Source organism: Ranitomeya imitator, chromosome 2 (genome assembly GCF_032444005.1).
Source record: "Ranitomeya imitator isolate aRanImi1 chromosome 2, aRanImi1.pri, whole genome shotgun sequence".
NCBI classification, from domain to species: Eukaryota; Metazoa; Chordata; class Amphibia; order Anura; family Dendrobatidae; genus Ranitomeya; species Ranitomeya imitator.
Genome location: NC_091283.1, coordinates 421,112,185 through 421,132,523, shown reverse-complemented (window position 1 = coordinate 421,132,523; position 20,339 = coordinate 421,112,185). Strand labels below are relative to the sequence as shown.

The following is a 20,339-nucleotide window of genomic DNA, read 5'->3' as shown; positions in this document are numbered from 1 at the left end:
TCTTCTTTAAGATCGCCTTCTCCTTCCTCCACTCCTTACAGCACAGCCATATGACCAGACCAAGCCATTTTTTTATTTGAAGCATCTTTCCAAGGCTCTGAAAACTGTGACCGAAGTCACACAAAAACAGCACAAGGCGAGGATTCATGTGGACCCTTCCCGGAGGAGAGGGTCCCTAATAAACCATCCCCGTCCCTCCGAGCCAGAAGGCCACAGCGAGGGTCAGGGATCTTCGATGCTCTCCCTAGCCGAAGCCGGGGGAGAGCCAGTGTCGTGCTCCCAGCATCCAACCAGACTGCCACTCTGGTGTACCTAGGAGCCTGTTTCATGTTGGTTTCTCAGCCCAAAGCTGACCGGACCTTCGACCGGGTTTATAAAAATTTCCCATTCTGGCCAGAAGGCCAGGAATAGGAGGGGTTGCTAAAGAAAGTATGAAAGGCTAGGTACGGCGTGCCACGGAGTCTAAGACTTACCTGGGATCTCACTCCAGGCAAGCTCAGACTCCCACCAGGGTGACCACTCCTGGGGCACATTGCACCATAAGCCCGCACGCTTACTGAGCCCAATGACTTCGATCCTGGGGGGGCATGGTTTCCACCAGATGGCTATATGAGCCACCTGGCGTACTATCAAGTGCACAACCCAGTGTGTATTAATGTATCAATGTACTAGGGTGGTGGGAGCAGGCCACCTTTTCCAAAGATACTACACTTGATCTTAGACAAAAGGCCGAGAAGCGACCAGACCAAGGCATTTTTTTTTTTATTTGGCTATCCCTTACAAGGGGATAAAACCGTTTATTAAAAACTTTTAACAAATTACAAGCAAAAAACAACAAATATCAAACCATATAAACTAAAGAAATTTTTACCAAGATTTCCTTAAATAATTAAGTTCCGTTGGTCGACAAACCATTTTTTGGAAATATGTACATTCTTTTTTTTGTCGATTAAATAATAAGTGTACATTTCACATAAACATAAGTCTAAAACATCATTCAATGATAAAACATCTTGTTTAAAAATAGCAATATTTTGCGCTTTCCAGAGAGATGACTTGGCGCAGTTCACTGTCCTCCAAGCCATTGTGCACTGATCCATTGTGGGGCATTCCATAAGTCCGTACAACACCGTTTTATATGTTAAGTCCGTGAGGTCTGCCACTCTTCTCAGTAGGGGGAACAATCTTCTCCAAAGATCCTTTGCAAAATTACATGTCCAAAAAAGATGTTCTACTGTTTCCTCTTCCTGGCATCCAGCTCTTGGGCAGATGGCTGACCTCACAAATCCTCTCCTGTATTAGAATGCCCGGCAAGGAAGACAGCAGTGCGTGCAGCTCCAAGCCAGATCTCTCTGTTCATTAGAAAGGTAAGAATCATTAATCTTTTTCCAGGTAGATTTAGAAACATCATCATCATATCTGTCAACATAACATATTTCCTCACTTTTACGTATTTCTTTAATTAATTTCTTACTATTTTTTAATTCTTCTATTTTCTTATTGGTTCCAGCGCACAGATAAAAAGCAGGGGGGACAGAGGACATCCCTGTTTCACCCCTGACCGTAAGAATACGTCTTGTGTCTTAAAACTGTTAACTAAAATCTTACTTGTACAATCCTTATAAAAAGCTTTAAGAGATAGTAAAAACCCTTCTGGTATGCCTATTTTCTCTAGTACTTTAAAGAGATAAGAATGTGATACACGGTCAAAAGCTTTTTCAAAATCAATAGATAAGATCGCTATTTTCCCCTTTCTATCTTTCACATCCTCAATACAGTCTTTTATTAAATTCAGATTGTCCCATATACTGCGCCCGGCACCCCACACACTTGATTAGAATGGACAACTTTGCTGATGACTTCTTTTAGACGATTTGCACATAATTTATCCATTATTTTATAGTCACAATTTAAAAGTGTGATTGGTCTCCAGTTTTCTAATTTTGATTTATCACCTTTTTTTTATATAGAAGGGAGACTTCACTTTGTTTCCAAGAATTCAATAAAACCTTATTATTAAAAACCTTGGTAAACAAATAAAACAAATCATCTTTTAAAACATCATAAAAACATACATAAAATTCTATTGGGATACCATCAGGGCCAGGAACCTTTCCATTTTTAAAACTTTTAATAGTTTTTAAAGTTTCTTGTTCTGTTAAAACTTGGGATAAAAACTCTTGGGATGCGGGATCTAAACCAACTGTTATTTCTCGTAGTGAATCTTCCATTAATTTATTATCTATATTTTTTTCGTTAAAAAGATTAGAGAAAAAACTTTCAACTTTACCCAGCATATTTTTTATATTATTCTCCCCATCTATGTGGTCAATTATCACTTTTTCTTTTTTATGTTTCCTGAAGAAATATCTAGAACACTTTTCATTTTCTTCTATATGTTGTACTCTGGAACGAAAAATTATCTCTTTTCCTTTTTGTTCTAGCCATTTTGAAATCTCTTTTTTTAGGTTTACAATATCGAGTTGTACATCTATCCCATTGTCTCTGAGTTTAAATAACGTTTGTAGGCGAGTGTTTAAAATCCTATAATCCTCATATTTTTCTTTGGCTTTACATATACTCTTTTTAATAAAAAAATCTTTTATTTTTACTTTCATTTTATCCCACCATACACTTATAGTCACATTTGGATTCTTCCTTTTACTACATTTCCTATAAAACTCAATGAAATCTGATAAAATCTGCGGATCAGTTAAAAGGGATACATTCATTTTCCAGCTTTTCTTACCACATTTTTTGTTATCATTTACTTTTATGGTAAAAGATAAAAGCTTATGGTCTGAAAATATATTAGTTAAAACTTCACATTTGACAGGTATTATTTTATCTGAACCAAAAATAAAATCAATCCTAGAGCTACAATTAGCATTACTCCAAGTGAAACCGGCGTCCTCTGGGCCGCTTCTATTACATTTTTTATATATATCTATCAATTTAGCGTCTTGGACTATATCATGTAGCATACCTGAGGTTTTATCATAATTTCTGCTTACAGAGCTGGTCTGCCTGTTTTCACCCTTTAAAACACAATTAAAATCCCCTGGTAAAATAAAAGGTTCAGAGTTATTAATAAATAGTGGTAAAAGATCAAGCATTTCGGCTCTTTCATTTTTCTCTGGGGACCCATAAAAATTTCAAAAACTGCCATCTAATACCATCAATAAAAGCTTTCACTAATAAAATACGACCTGGTATAATTTCCTGAATAAAATCAATTAAAACGTTCCCTTTAAAAAGTATGGCGACACCCGCTGATCCTGCAGCATTAGATCTGGACCAGACAGATGGCCCACACCTCCATTCATCTTTATATTTTTGATATGATATTTCATGTGAGAGATTACATTCTTGCAAAAAAACACAGATGCCGTAAAACAGGTGAGAAAATTAAAAAGAGCAGTTCTCCTCACATTTGATTTTATGCCTCTCACATTGAGGGAAATACCTTTAAGCTCAGCCATCATTAGGAAAAAAAAAAGGAGTTTTACTTAGGTTACTAAGAGCAACGGGTTTACCTGTCCGATGAACCTGATCAGACCACTGGGCTTGCGCCCCCCTCCTCTTCCGATGGCACCGTTATGAGAGAGTCCGTGGAGGAGGAAAGATTACCACTTTTATATAAACCCGACGCTACATTGGCATAGCTCGGAAGAGGGTTGCCAGGCAGAACCCGCTGGGTCTCCATTGGCTGTCCATTTAAATCCTCATCAGGTGGGTCCCCGAGGGGTTCCGCCGCCCCCGTTTGACCTGTAGAAGGTTGTTCTAAAGGAGGAGGTTGCGCACAAGGCAGAACCTCCGACTCTTCAGAGGTAGCAAGATTCTGGTCCCCACCTGTCACAGCAGAGACCGAAACCCCTGAGGGTCCAGTGTCCACCTCCTTTTCAGAAGAAATCTGTTCTTCCGCTGCCTCCTCCGAACCACCCTTTTTCTTTTTCTTAGAACCCACCTTTATCCACTCAGCGCCCTCAGCCTAGGAGACTCAGACTGGGCATGGGCCCCGGCACCGACTCCCTGCCGGTCCCTTTTGGTTTTACCAGAAATGCCCTTCTGCTCCATCTTGGCCCTCCTTTTAGACTCCCTCTGGTCCTGCAACCAGGTTTTGGGAAGTGGCGTGTCACCTGTCATTGACTCTGGAGACATCTCACTATTTGGTACGCCCTTATTGTCTCCAGAGGCTCCAGGATGTTGTTCCTCCTCCTGAGGGGTGGTCTGATCTTTTGTTCCTTGTTCGGACGTCTTGGACTTTCCCTTTTGCTCATCTTCCCGGAATCTGTGAGGGCAAGAAAAACAAAAATGACCTGGAGTCTGGCAAAAACTACATTTCTTTTCCTTAGGGCATTCTCTTGTCTCATGCCCTTCACTGGCACAATTTCTACATTATGCATTACAGTTTTCTTTTGAATGACCATATCGCCCACAATTCCTACAAAATGCCGGCATCCCAGAGAAGAAAAAATCCCCATTTCTTTGTCCAATTTTAAAACGGGCAAGGGGAAGCCGTATACCACCTGGTGTGTTTGGATCTCTTATACACTTCACAAGAAATTTCCACTTAGATGTCCATATGTTAAATTCGTTAAAGGGTCACTCACCTGGATTTTGAGGGAACAATCTTCAGCCATGGAGGCGGGGTTTTTGGGTTTTTGATTCACCCTTACCTTACCCGCTGGCTGCATGCTGGCTGCAATATTGGATTGAAGTTCATTCTCTGTCCTCCATAGTACATGCCTGCGCAAGGCAAGATTTCCTTGTGCAGGCATGTACTACGGAGGACAGAGAATGAACTTCAATCCAATATTGCAGCCAGCATGCAGCCAGCGGGTAAGGAAAGGGTGAATCAAAAACCCTAAAACCCCGCCTCCATGGCTGAAGATTGTTCCCTCCAAATTCAGGTGACAGTGTCCCTTTAAGTACTTTCCCAATACATTTCACACTTTTAAAATAAATTGCTAGAAATGACATGATTTCTGGAGCCGAAACAAAAGGTGAAAATACTTTTAACAATAACTAATCTTACCTCATCCAGGACGTGCTCAGCGATTTGTATCCCTTTCAAAACAGGGCTATTTTCAACTTTTTTAATCTTTTCCACAACATCTCTGAAAATACCTTCTCCGGTGAAAGTGATGTCATAGTCACCTCTTCTGGGAAAGTCCTGGATGGACAAAATTTCGTTCCTCTGCACGCCAAGAAGGTTCCTGAGCACGTCCTGGACTACGTATCCTAATTTCCTCATATCCGAGCCACGCGCAGTGAAGTGAACCCGGATAGAGTTTTTTAGCCTCGCATAAAGAGGCACTAGGTTAGGGTCAACCTCCATGGAAAAACGCAACAAGGTTGCAAATTGCAGTCGCTTGCAATCTGCGCTCCCAGTGTTCTGCACAGAAAACACCTGGAAGCTGGGGGATTGCAACTCGTTACCCTGGGACTAAGCCCTCTCCCTAATAGCAACAAGCAGGTTAAGTCCACCTAAGTGGACGATCCTGCCAGGCCAAGGAGAGGGGTACCAGAGTGCCTTTTAACCACAATCTCCTGCAAAAAGCACTTGATCATAGCCAAAAGGCCGAGAAGCGATGGCCTGAAATGGTTTGCCACTCCGGACGCACCATGGCCTACAACCAAGACCCACTGTGGAGAGAGCCGAAAAGATTGCCCAGGGGAAGACATTTTTTTCTAAACTCTGGATGCCTTCTCAAATGGCAGTTCTGGTGTGTGTGGGGGGTGTGTAGGGGTGTGTTCAAGCTGGGCCCAACGCGTTTTTTAAAATCTGCATAACTCCGCCTAATCTGCATAACTCCGCCTATTTGAACACACCCTCCATCCCTTTTGCGCTAAAGAGTGCAACTATTAGTGCAAATATGCAAATTGCCTCTTGTGAAAAAAGAGGACTTCAACTCTATAGCAGCACCTGTTGTTAGTAGCGATCCTACAAGCCACAATCAACTCATTAACGAGTCGTGCAATATGACTTAGGATTAAAGCCAAATCAGTATCTCAATTCGCAGACACGGTGTTTGGGGCTCTTGGCCCTCATCAGTGCGAAGCAAGAGAACTGATTTGGCTAGGTGAGAGGCACTGGACTGTGGTCTAAGGGGTAACGTTTCTCCTGATGGAGAGTGACATACCAGCTGACTTGTCAAGGTAAGGAGGCTTATTCAAGAAACAGGCAGAGCGAGAGTGTAATTCAAAAACCAGACAGGCGAGCAGTTGTCTTCCCAGCTCTCCTGAAGCTGGGCACAGACCCCCCCCCCCTACCATGTGGTCTGCTGCTGCCACAGCAGCAGACTGAAGACGGCGCCATTTTACTCTGCCTTAGATAGGCCCAGAGCCCATTGTAACACGTGAGAGTTCCGGAGTCAATGGCTAAAGGCCCCATTGTGACAGCAGGTGAAGGTTCCGTGCACAGATTCTGTCTACTGCAGGCAGCGCACCTGATTGGTCAAAAGCATTAGAATACTACTCACACAGTACAAGACAAGATAGACAAGACTAGCATATTCAAGATCATCACAGACCCCATTTTTCCTTTTTTATTTAAATACATATCATACACCACATAATTAAAAGTCAGTGGTCCACAAGAGGGAGCCAATGTTTTACAAAGGAATTTGTGCATGTGGTCACAAATGTAGTATGTATGGCCAAACTACTCGTAGGATACTTCAATTTAAACACTTCATACTGACAGCAGGGGCCTAATTTTGTAGATGGCACAATATATTAGCAACACTGTTACAAAGGAATCATTCGGGCCTACATCTTAACACAACTGTTGCAGCCAGCAAAGATTGATTGATTCAATTCAATCTGTTTTTGGAATCCGGATCAGAGAAGGAGTGCACTGTTCCCGGAGATACTGCAATAACGGGTCAATGCGTGGAGTGGACAGAGCAAGCTCCATTTCCAGCTCCCTGTTCTAAAAATCCATTTAATAAATGGTCCCCAAATAGGGGACGTATCAGATATTAAACTGATAAGAACAGATTTTTTTTTTTTTATACCAAATCAGATAGGCAGAGCACAATGCTCAATCAAATCAGCTTAAAAAGAAGCTTCAAATGATACTCAGCCTTCATCATATAATGGTATATATTCAAAATAAAAACACAAATACACCAAAAAGGCACTAATTAAACTTCACAAGAAATCTCCACTTCTTGAATTTCCAGACTCCTTCAGCATCAATAACACTTCCTCGTTTCTGGTCCCACAGGTAAATCACATACATACGTGACAGAATCAAACTCAAACATTCATTAACAGACATCTTCTTCCTCTTGAAAACTAACAAATTCCTCGCATCCCATATACTTTCAATTACACATACAACCAACAGCCATAAAATCGTATCCTTCACCCTACTACATGCACCCATTCCAAACATAGCAAGCTTCCAATTAAGATACGATACACCAGCCAATTCCTTACAAAGACCACCTATACCTTTCCATACAGCATACGCAAAATCACAGTCCCAAACCAGATGTCTAACATGCTCTCTCGCACCACATCCATCCCTCGGACATACCTCGGATTTAATTAAATCCCTCCTCTTTTGCACATCCCTAACAGGCAAAATATCATGCCACATCATCCAAACAATATCTCTCTGTCTATTCGTCACACCTTGTATACTTAATTTCTTCCACATCTCAGGCACCTCTTCACTAGTGTTGAGCGATACCGTCTGATACTTGAAAGTATCGGATAGTATCGGCCGATACCCGAAAAGTATCGAATATCGCCGATACCGATACCCGATACCAATACAAGTCAATGGGACACTAAGTATCGGAAGGTATCCTGATGGTTCCCAGGGTCTGAAGGAGAGGAAACTCTCCTTCAGGCCCTGGGATCTATATTAATGTGTAAAATAAAGAATTAAAATAAAAAATATTGATATGCTCACCTCCCCGGGGCCCCTGGACATCACCGCTGGTAACCGGCAGCCTTCTTTGCTTAAAATGAGCGCGTTTAGGACCTGAGAATGACATCGCGGCTTCTGATTGGTCGCGTGGCGGTCACATGAGCGGCACGCGACCAATCAGAAGCTGTGACGTCATGGAAGTCCCTAAACGCGCTCATTTTAAACAAAGAAGGCTGCCGGTTACCAGCAGTGATGTCCAGGGGCCTCCAGAGAGGTGAGCATATCAATATTTTTTATTTTAATTCTTTATTTTACCCATTAATACGGATCCGATACCGATTCCCGATACAACAAAAGTATCGGAACTCGGTATCGGAATTCCGATACCGCAAGCATCGGCCGATACCCGATACTTGCGGTATCGGAATGCTCAACACTACTCTAAACCTCTCAATCCATTAATATCACATGCAATCTCACGCACCATCCTAACAACTTTTCCTTTTTGTCTAAAATCATTCATACTAACAGACAACAAATCATACTTTCTAACAAATTTCTCCACACAGGCATACCACATCGGACACTTAAAAGCAACTGGCACACTTGCGTCCCTTTTCACCCACTTCAAACCATACAACATCCATCCGGCTGAATACTTCATCATATAAGCGCACTTATTATTATTATTATTATTATTATTATTATTATTTATTATTATAGCGCCATTTATTCCATGGCGCTTTACATGTGAGGAGGGGTATACATAATAAAACAAGTACAATAATCTTGAAAAATACAAGTCACAACTGGTACAGGAGGAGAGAGGACCCTGCCCGCGAGGGCTCACAATCTACAAGGGATGGGTGAGGATACAGTAGTAGGTATTACCTTTCCCCAAACATACTACAAACATTTTCACATAACTAATCCCCAAAAAGAACTCAACACTCAAAAAATTCAGGCCACCATTCACACATAACTTATACACAGACTCCCGCTTCAATTTCTCCATGCGACTTCCCCAAAGAAAATTAAAAATCAATTTCTCAGTTTTCCTCATTTTCACAAACACAGTAGGATACACATTCCCAACAAATAACAAAATAGGTAAAATAACCGCCTTAATAATCAAGACCTTCCCAGTTAAAGTCAATTCTCTTAATTAACCTCCAAAAATTCAATTTACGCACCACTCTCTCCCCACACTCATCCCAACTTTCATTTCCCTTCAAGTCATCATTGAACTTAATCCCAAGCACCTTCATTGGACCATCCTCACATTTCACACCATCCATCCTAACATTCCTATCACCAAAACATTTAAAAGAACTCTTAGCCCAATTAACCTTAAAAGCTGACACACTACAAAACAGACTTAATATCAACCTTGCCCTACTCATTGCAGCCATACTCTCATTCACTATCACCACATCATCCATATAACCCAAAATCCTAACATCCTTCCCACCACTCCCAGGAATCAACACACCTCTCATAACCTTATCCTTCCTAACCATACACATCAACACCTCAATCACGCGAATAAACAAAATAGGGGACATAGGGCACCTCTGACGTACTCCAGACTTAATCCTCACTTTATCACTCAAACACCCATTCACCAAAAATTCACTCGTCACATTACTATACAAACTCCTAACACAGCTCACAAAATTCCTCGAATAACCCATCTTAGCCAAAACATGAAACATAAAACTATGTGACACACGGTCAAAGGCTTTCTCAAAATCAACTGACAAAACCAGACATTTCTGTTTACGACTCATACAATGTCCAATCACATCACGCAGCAAAACCAAATTCTCAGTCATACTTCTCCCTGGCACCGAACACACTTGATCTTCATCCACCACACCACCAATCACTTCCCTCATTCGATTAGCCAACAACTTACTAAAAACCTTGTAATCAGCGTTTAAAAGCGTGATAGGCCTCCAATTGCCCAGATCCTTCCTATCACCTTTCTTATAGACCAGAACCACCACTCCTTCTCTCATTGAATCACTCAACACATTCTCCCTAAACATATACTGACACACTTCCACTAAGTCAACCCCAATCGTATCCCATTCTTTCACATACAATTCCACAGGCAAACCATCTTTTCCCGGAGTTTTATTCTTACTAGCAGACATAACCACTTTTTTAACTTCATCCAAAACAATTTCATCATCCAATATTCCACACTCATCCTCTCCCAATCGGCCATTTAAACACCCCAACACATCCTTCAGCATCTGATCATCAAACCATTTTTCCCCATACAACTCCTTATAGAACAGCACAACCTCATCCATCACATCTTTACCACTTACACACACACCTTCACCATTCACCACCTCATGCATATCCATTTTCTTACCAAGCACTTTTTTGAAAAAAAACCTTGTACATTTCTCATTTTTTTCCAAATGTTCAATTTTAGAATGAAAAATTATTTCTTTACCTTTTACTTCAATAAATTTCTTAATTTCATCTTTCACCTGACACATCAAATCATCAACATCCACTCCAATTATCCTCAACTTTCGTAACCACTCCAATCTGACACTTAGCTCATTAAATTTTGCCCTATTCATAGCAGCATTCCGCCTACCCCACTTTTTAAAGAAAATACCAATCTTACACTTCAACCAATCCCACCACTCAAGCACATTCACGAAATCACTTTTTTTATTCCTCCACCTTACATACATCCTTTTAAAGTCACGCATAATTCTTTTATCCTCTAACAAACGCACATTAAGCTTCCACACACCTCCACCATACACAAAATCACACTTACCTTCCAACCGTGCTCTCAAATACACATGATCAGAAAAAGGGACATCTTCCTGCTGGAAATCCCTATAAACAATATTTGGAGAGAAAAAAATACGGTCTATTCTAGACTCTATACCTCCCCTGTCAGCCTTATAGGTCGCAGGAGGAGGCTTACCAAGGATAACCTCCGCAGCATCCTGAAAAGAAAAATCTGATACAAGACTCTTGAGTCTTTTACCTGTAATATCCATCTTATCCCCCTCCGTCACACAATTTAAAATCTCCAACAAAAATTACTGGCATTTTCCCAGATAAAAAATAACAATTTCTCAAAAATCTCCAGCCTCTCCCCCTTATCTACCGGTGCATACATGTTAACCACCCTCACCCTCCAACCCTTACAATTGAGCTCACATATTACACACCTTCCTGCTTCCACCACGGTGTAACTCTCCACCTTAACCCCTCTATCATTCACCAAAACCCCCACCCCAGAATTTTTATTAGCTACCGACCCAGACCACACACTCTGACCCAAAGGCCAAACGTTGTCACTTAAGGGATCAGGAATCCCACATTCCTGAATGCAATACACATCCACATTCAGATTGCTCAGGTAGTCCAATATTGCCACTCTCCTAGGCACAGACTTAATCTGCCTTACATTCAGTGACAATATGCGGAGAGAATGTAGAGACACCATTTGTCAATTTGGGGACCCAAAGTGCGACAACATAACCACTTATGCATTATCCTAACCCTTCTGGAGGCAGGGCGCTTGATGTGCAGAAGTCGAGAATCGCACCTTCCCCTAAAAAAGAGTCACCTTGGGGAACAGATGCAGTAGGGTACACCCGAGCTGGACTCATACTGGAGTCACTCAATGGAGAAAAGGATGGCTCCACTTTTTTTTTCTTCTTAGAAGAACCTCCCTCCTCATCAGAGCTACTGTCTTTCCGCTGAAAGTCAAAGTCCCCCTGACCTCCCTCCATCTCAGAGTCTGACACCTCCGCACCCCAATCCACACCTGGTGTTTTTGACAAATCAATCTCCTCTTCCCCCTGCAACGCATTTCAGGATCAAAATCCCCCACCAGGGATACCTCCATACCTTCTTCCCCAGTTACAGTCTCAGTATTGCTGTCGTCTGAGCCAACTCCATATTTCCTCGTTCGTTTACACGAACCTGTTCAGGAAAACAAACCTGTGCCTCCTCTTCATCCAGGAAGGCCACAGTGGACAGTGGCGCAGACGCTGATGTACCTGCTCGAGCCGGAGACTGTGCTCTCCTCCTCCCTGCTGCAGCTTCATAGGAACCTGGGCATGACTTACAGTCTCTGAAAGAGTGCTTCTCTTCACAGAGGTTGCAGACAATGGTGTTTTTACAATCAGAGGAGAGATGACCCTCCTCATTGCATTTCCTGCAGATAACATCTATTTTACAGGCTTCTTGTGTATGCCCGTACCTCCTGCAATGCCGGCAAAATATTGGTGCATTAGGGAAGAAAAGATAACCTCTCTCCCGACCAATTGAAAAATTTAAAGGAGGATAGTGGATACCCCCTGGCTCATCAGGGCTCTCACGAAACGTGATCATTAGCCGGTATTTTCCCGACCATATATCCTCCTCATTCATAACTTTAACGCCAGCTTTACAGATGTAACAATGCCTTCTTAAAAAGGCGTAAATCAATTCCAGCTGTACATGGGGATTGTACATGAAAACTGTCAGAGGTATCTCCTTAGCAGCATACAAAATGACAAAAGTCAGCCCATCCAGATATGAATGCTCCAGATTCCTTTTCAGGGATTCATACAAATTATTACATGCCGCCATTGAAGTCAAAACAAGATTATACTTGCGCTTGAACTGCTGCAGGCACAGAATCTCCTCCTTCCTCACGTTGAGAACTTCAAACAGGACCTTCCACACCACAAAGCTGAGATTGACGATTTCTTCTTTTCCTTCCTCCACATCGATTTGGATTCCAAATTTCACACGAGCCTCACCGGGCCCTGCGTAACGTAAACATCCCATGATCGCTGGTCGTGTCCTCTGGTCAACTCCCTAAAGCAGCATGTGGCTTAAGCCGTAAAACGGCGATGCCACAAGGCCAAGAGTCAACGCTCAGACAGCCATCCGACAGACCCACTACAGATCGTGCCAAAAGGCCGAGAAGCGATGGCCTGAAATGGTTTGCCACTCCGGACGCACCATGGCCTACAACCAAGACCCACTGTGGAGAGAGCCCAAAAGATTGCCCAGGGGAAGACATTTTTTTTCTAAACTCTGGATGCCTTATCAAATGGCAGTTCTGATGTGTGTGGGGGTGTGTGGGGGGTGTGTGGGGGTGTGTTCAAGCTGGGCCCAATGCGTTTTTTATTCTGCATAACTCCGCCTAATCTGCATAACTCCGCCTATTTGAACACACCCTCCATCCCTTTTGCGCTAAAGAGTGCAACTATTAATGCAAATTGCCTCTTGTGAGAAAAAGAGGACTTCAACTCTATAGCAGCAAGCACCTGTTGTAAGTAGCAATCCTACAAGTCACAATCAACTCATTAACGAGTCGTGCAATATGACTTAGGATTAAAGCCAAATCAGTATCTCAATTCGCAGACACGGTGTTTGGGGCTCTTGGCCCTCGTCAGTGCGAAGCAAGAGAACTGATTTGGCTAGGTGAGAGGCACTGGACTGGGGTCTAAGGGGTAACGTTTCTCCTGATGGAGAGTGACATACCAGCTGACTTGTCAAGGTAAGGAGGCCTATTCAAGAAACAGGCAGAGCGAGAGTGTAATTCAAAAACCAGACAGGCTAGCAGTTGTCTTCCCAGCTCCCCTGAAGCTGGGCACAGACCCCCCCTACCATGTGGTCTGCTGCTGCTACAGCAGCAGACTGAAGACGGCGCCATTTTACACTGCCTTAGATAGGTCCAGAGCCCATTGTGACATATGAGAGTTCCGGAGTCAGTGGCTAAAGACCCCATTGTGACAGAAGGTGAAAATTCCGTGCACAGATTCTATCTACTGCAGGCAGCGCACCTGATTGGTCAAAAGCATTAGAATACTACTCGCACAGTACAAGACAAGATAGACAAGACTAGCATATTCAATATCATCACAGACCCCATTTTTCCTTTTTTATTTAAATACATATCATACACCACATAATTAAAAGTCAGTGCTCCACAAGAGGGAGCCAATATTTTCCAAAGGAATTTGTGCATGTGGTCACAAATGTAGTATGTATGGCCAAACTACTCATAGGATACTTCAATTTAAACACTTAATACTGACAGACAGCAGGGGCCTAATTTTGTAGATGGCACAATATATTAGCAACACTGTTACAAAGGCCTCATTCGGGCCTACATCTTAACACACCTGTTGCAACCAGCAAAGATTGATTGATTGATTGCATATTGGATGCAATCCAATGCTGAACATGCATAGGTGAAAGCAAGGCAGGCAAGGCACAGGAAATGTTGCAAATGGTCCAGTGAAATTGAGCAAATTGCTACATTTGCCATCTGAAACGTGCTTCTTTGACCCTGAAAAGAAGTCTCATAAAGGGTTAAATGACAGCTTGCTGTGCTGATTTTAATTAAATTCAATCTGTTTTTGGAAACCGGATCAGAGAAGGAGTGCACTGTTCCCGGAGATACTGCAATAACGGGTCAATGCGTGGAGTGGACAGAGCAAGCTCCATTTCCAGCTCCCTGTTCTAAAAATCCATTTAATATATGGTCCCCAAATAGGGAACGTATCAGATATTAAACTGATAAGAACAGATTTTTTTTTTTAAACCATTCAGTTTAGTTATAAAGCAATCTGTAAGAATTTCCAATACTTACTTGCTAAAAACTTCTCATCATCATGGCCCATATTTTTTAATCATAAAGGAACCTTATTTAGCAGAAGAAATATAATCTTATTACACTCATAAGATACAAGACTCCAAAAAAATCACTGATATTTCACAATATAACGCCACTTTTTTAACTTCCATATTCCCTCGGCATCTGTTCCACCACCGCCTCTACAATCTAACTTATATACTAAGAACAACCTAGAAAGAATAATCTTAACACATTCATTTACAGTAATTACTTTCCTTTTAAACACATAAAGATTCCTCACATCCCACAAACTCTCTAAGACACAAGCCATAATTAACCATAACACTCTCTGTTTCTCCCGTCCACAAGCACCAATCCCAAACATAGCCACACACCAATCCACAAAAGTCACTCCAGCCAAACTCTTACACAATCCTCCCACACACTTCCACACATTATACGCAAACCCACAGTTCCACATCACATGCATAACCGTCTCACATCCACCAAATCCATCTCTTGGACACACATCTGATCTGATCAAATCTCTCCTCTTTTGTACATCTCTCACTGGAAGGATATTATGAAACGCCATCCATACTACATCCTTCTGCTTGTTTGACATCCCAAACGTGTCCACCATCCTCCATGCATCTGCAACCTCATTCCCTCTTAAGCCAACTATATCACACTCGACCTCAGTTGCATAGATTTTCCTGTACACACTCCTAACCATTCTAAACTCATTCATCGGCACACTCAACAAATCATGCTTCCTAACAAACTTCTCAATCACTTCATACCACACTGGACACTTAAAAGAAACAGGCACTCTTGCATCCCTCTTCCTCCAAAATAAACCATACAACATCCAACCAGCAGAATAACTTGCCATACACGCACACTTATTACCTTTACTTAACAGAACCACAACTGTCTTAATATAATGGAGTCCTAAAAAAATCTCAATATTAGGAAAAGCCAACCCACCATGCTGGCAAGCCTTATAAAGGCTATCCCTCTTCAGCTTCTTCATCTTACTACACCAGAAAAAAGTAAAAATAAGTTTCTCTACTCTCTTAACTTTCCTATAAGGAGATGGAAAAATTGTAGCCACAAAAAGCAGAATAGGCAAAACCACAGCTTTGATAATTAAAACTTTGCCACGCAAAGAAAGCTCTCTCATCCTCCAAAAATTCAGCTTTCACTCAACACGCATGCCACACTCCTCCCAACTCTCATTCCCTTTCAGGTCATCATTGAAGAATACCCCTAAAATCTTAATTGCACCCTCTTCATACTTAACTCCATCCATGCGAATACTATCATCCCCAAAACACTTGAAACTACACTTATTCCAATTGACCCTAAACCCAGACGCACCACAGAAAAAATCCAGAAGCAGCCTCACCCTACTCATTGATGCCATACTTTCACTCACAATCACCACATCATCCATATAGCCTAACACCTTCTTTTGCTTACCACCACTCCCAGGCACTAACAGTCCTCTCATCATTTTCTCACGTCTCACTAAACACAACAAAGGCTCAATCACATACAAATAAGACAGGGGACATAGGACACCCGTGTCTAACACCTGACTTAATCAACACCTTCTCACTTAGCCAGCCATTCACTAAGAACTCACTTGACACACAATCATACAAAGACCTAACAGCATTCAGAAAAACCCTAGGAAACCCAAAATTCTCCAAAACTTTAAACAAGAACACATGAGAAACTCTATCGAATGCCTTTTCAAAATCAATCGCTAGAACCATGCACTTCTGCTTTCTTACTTTACAGTCACCAAGCATATCCCTTAACAACAGTATATTATCACTCATACTCCTACCAGGCACAGCACACACTTGGTCATCCTCCACCACACACCCAATCACCTCACGCATACGATTTGCTAACAACTTGCTATAGACCTTATAATCAGCATTAAGCAACATTATGGGTCTCCAATTTTCCAGATGCTTTCTCTCACCCTTCTTAAAAACAAGTACCACTACACCTTCTTTCATAGACTTACACAAAACACCATTCATCCACATATACCTACAAACCTCAGTCAAATCACCACCCAAAAACTCCCAAGCTTTCACATACAGTTCCACAGGCAGCCCATCATTCCCAGGCGTCTTATTCTTTTTAGCACTCCTAACCACTTTCTTCACCTCATCCAGGATAACATCATCACATAAAATATCACACTCATCTGAGCCAAGTCTCTTATCCACACCATTCAATACATGTGACACAAGCCCAGAATCAATCCATTTCTCATCATACAACTTACTATAAAACTCATTCACACCTTTTAAAACATTCTTCCCAGTTACACAAGATCCGTCTTCGCCAACTATTTCACTGAAATCCAACTTCCTTCCATTCATTTTTTTGAAAAAAAACCTCGTGCACTTTTCGTTTTTTTCTAAATGCTCTATTTTGGTAAGGTAAATAATTTCTTTACCTTTTTCGTCTATAAGACATTTTAACTCATTCCTTGCAACCACAAGCTGATCAGACATATCCATCCCACTTGCAACACACCCACACAACCAGTCAATCTTTCTGCTTAAATCATTAAATCTATTACGATATCTGGCAGCTTTCCTGTAGCCCCATTTTTTAAAGAAATTTTTCATCTGCAACTTCACCCAATCCCACCACTCAAGCACACTATCAAAATCACGCTTACGCCACCTCCAACTTGCATACCTTCTCTCCAACTCATTCATCACCTCTTCATCCTCCAACAACCTCAAATTCAACTTCCACACCCCTCCCCCATACACTATGTCCCCATTCGCACTTAACACTCCACGCAGGCATTCATGATCAGAAAAAGGAACCCTATGTTGAGCAAAACCTGAACAAAACATATTTTTAGAAAACAACATCCTATCTATTCTAGATGTAATATTACCTCGGTCAGCATAATATGTTGGCGGTGGTGGAGTGCCATACCCAAAAATTGCAGCATCTGAGAAAGAAAAATCAAAGATTAGTTGGGATAACTTTTTCCCTGTAATGTCCACATTTCCTTCTGTGGCACAATTGAAATCACCAATGAAAACAGTAGGTATTTTCCCTGGAAGAAAAAAAACTCAATTTCTCAAGAAGAGCAAGTCGCTCTTCTTTCTTTGTAGAACAGTATAAATTAATAATTCTAACCTTCCACCCCCTGTAACTTAAAAAAACAATAATACACCGACCCACCTCCACAACCGTATAACTATCAATGGTAATATTTTTGTTACCAACTAAAATTCCCACCCCATCATTTTTATTAGAACTTGATCCCGACCAGACATGCTGGCCATATGGCCAGTCTTTATCCCCTGGAGATTCAAAAATCCCGCATTCTTGTAGGCAGTAGACATCTGCACTCAGACTCTTAAGATAGTCCAGAACAGTGGTTCTACGGGTGACAGATCTAATTTGCCTAACATTAAGGGACACAATGTCCCAACCAAAATGATGCGGCATAAAAGTGGAATCCCTCAAAACCTACGAAAAGAAAAAAAACAATGTTCAGCCCATATCAAGCACGTCAAAGTTATTGGCACTTGGCGGGATGCCAAAAGTCACCTCTTCAGGAGAAAAGACATCTGTCGGGTAAACCCGAGAACCCACCGGGCTATCACACACAGGAGCAACAGAGGGACACTCAGTCCTAGGCTTCTTCCTGGAAACACAAGGTTCATCCTCATCAGAGGACCTGGCAGCAGACAAGTCTCCTTGGCCACCACCTTCAGGTTCCTCCGAGGCAGTTTCAGTCCAATTTAAGGCTGGGGACTTAGACAAATCTATTTCCCCCTCTCCACGGACACCAGACAGGAGAGGGAGAGGTGACTCCACTTCCGAAATTTCCATGCCAAAACCCGCTGACCCACGAGGCTGGACCTGGGCGTCCTCAAGTATGTCCTCAACCTCCGAGTCGTCTTCTTCCTCACTGTAAGCGACTGCCTCCCCGATATCTGCTAGGGGGCTCACTGGAGTTTCAGCAACAACAGTTGGAGTAGCAGGCCTGACCGCGGTCACTTGTGCAAAGGACCTAGGTGTGATTCTGGCCCGACACTCCCGAAGGACATGTCCATCCTCACCACAAGCATCACACTTTACCTGGTTCTTGCAGTCTCTCGCCATGTGACCGGTCTCATTACACCTCCTGCAGGTTGGCTGATTACTGCAGGACTCTTGGATGTGGCCATAAGTACTACACCTTCTACAGAAGAAAGGAGCATCAGGAAAATACAAAAAGCCAGTATCTCTTCCAATTGAAAAGTTCATAGGCGGATAGTGAATACCCCCTGGTCCCTGGGGGTCCACCGCAAACATGACAAAGTACTTGTATTTTCCCATCCACAAGCCCTCCTCGTTATTGATCCTGTGAGAAAACTGCACAAAGATACAATGCCTCCTCAGGAAAGCTGTAATACTATCGTGGGAGCAAAAAGGATTGTGCATGAACACAACCACTGGGACATCCCCCTTAGAATAAAGAATGGTGAAAATAAGTCCATCTAAAAGGGTGCTCTCTTTAAAGCCAGTCAAGGTTCTGAAGAGGTTTTGGCAAGCAGCCATAGTAGAAAGAACCAGCACGTACCTTCCATCTTTTCTAAATTCTTGCAGGCAAACTATATCCGTCTTTTTTACCTTCAGGGCATCATAGAAGATGGCATTCACCAGGTAGGACAGGGAGTAGTGTCCCTTCTTTTCTTCAGCGACCTCAATTCGGAATCCATTCTTGACCCGGGGGTTCCCGGTCCCAGCGAATTTCAGCTTGACTCCCATAGTCACGCCTCAAGGATCGCCTTCTCGTTTTTTCCTCACTATCCCCCTATAGCAGCATCTGGCTTAAGCCACCGGAGTGGCGATGCCAGAAGGCCGAGGGACAGCACTCAAAGAACCTCCTGGTTTTTTTTTTTTTTTTTTTTTTTTCCCTCAGATGGGAAGTTCCACAGTCAAGACTCCACAACTTTATGGAACTCATCTCCCAAAACAGCAAGCCACATACACAATGTAACCGCCATTCCCATCATCACTGGAAAACACAACAAAATATATTTATTAACAACACAAAAAAACTCAAGATACATTAACAAAATGTTTCCATTTTTTGGTTTTCCAAATTCCCTCTGCATCCACCTCCCCTCTCCTCCTCTGATCACACACAAAACAAAAATACAATTTTCCCAAAATAATCCTTATACAATTTTTAACTTCAATCTCCTTCCTTTTAAACACATATATATTCCTCACATCCCACAAAACCTCTTTTATACATGCCATCATTAACCACAATACTCTCTCCTTTTCCCCACACATACCCAATCCAAACATAAAAAGCTCAAAAGACAACAGATTCACCTCACACAGCTCCTTACACAAACGACCCAACCCTGCAATCACACTTCTAGCATACTGACAATTCCAAAACAAATGCACCACGCTCTCACTTCCACCACATCCACTCCTCGGACACTTCTCACTCCTCACTAAACCCCGATTTTTCTGAAACTCCCTCACCGGTAACACCCCATGCAATGACTGCCATACAATCTCACTCTGCCTGTTTGTCATACCATTCATACGTACCTTCTTCCATACTTTCTGCACATCATCCCCTCTTACCACTTTAAGATCTGGTAAGGACAGCCTGTAAACTCGTCCAATGTCACATTCCATCTCTCTACACTCAATCATCTTATATACAGCTTTCTTCTTTTCTAACAATCTCACATCCACATCACAAAGTTCATACTTCACTAAAAATTTGTAAACCCACACATACCACACAGGAACCTC

General features: G+C 42.2%; 1 protein-coding gene, 1 non-coding gene and 1 pseudogene across 3 annotated transcripts; all 3 read right to left on the bottom strand.

The window, feature by feature from the left end:
* Positions 1-800: 800 nt before the first annotated feature.
* On the bottom strand, positions 801-19,347 carry LOC138664262 (uncharacterized). 2 transcript variants are annotated; one of them, XR_011318317.1, is made up of 3 exons: positions 3,968-4,628; positions 2,987-3,061; positions 801-1,352 (listed from the first exon to the last, which is right to left on the bottom strand). XR_011318317.1 is itself a non-coding variant. In XM_069750801.1 (3 exons), exon 1 carries the CDS (start codon positions 19,323-19,325, stop codon positions 18,063-18,065), a length of 1,263 nt encoding a protein of 420 aa, XP_069606902.1. In that variant the 5' UTR covers positions 19,326-19,347; the 3' UTR covers positions 801-1,352; positions 2,987-3,061; positions 17,455-18,062. The 2 variants fall into 2 exon arrangements, 1 of the variants encoding a protein (XP_069606902.1); XM_069750801.1 differs by lacking the exon at positions 3,968-4,628 and adding an exon at positions 17,455-19,347.
* Positions 6,853-7,032, bottom strand: LOC138668086 (U2 spliceosomal RNA; annotated as a pseudogene).
* LOC138668060 (U2 spliceosomal RNA) lies at positions 14,314-14,505 on the bottom strand. Its single transcript, XR_011319060.1, has one exon. It is a non-coding gene; the product is annotated as a U2 spliceosomal RNA (small nuclear RNA).
* Positions 19,348-20,339: the final 992 nt, after the last annotated feature.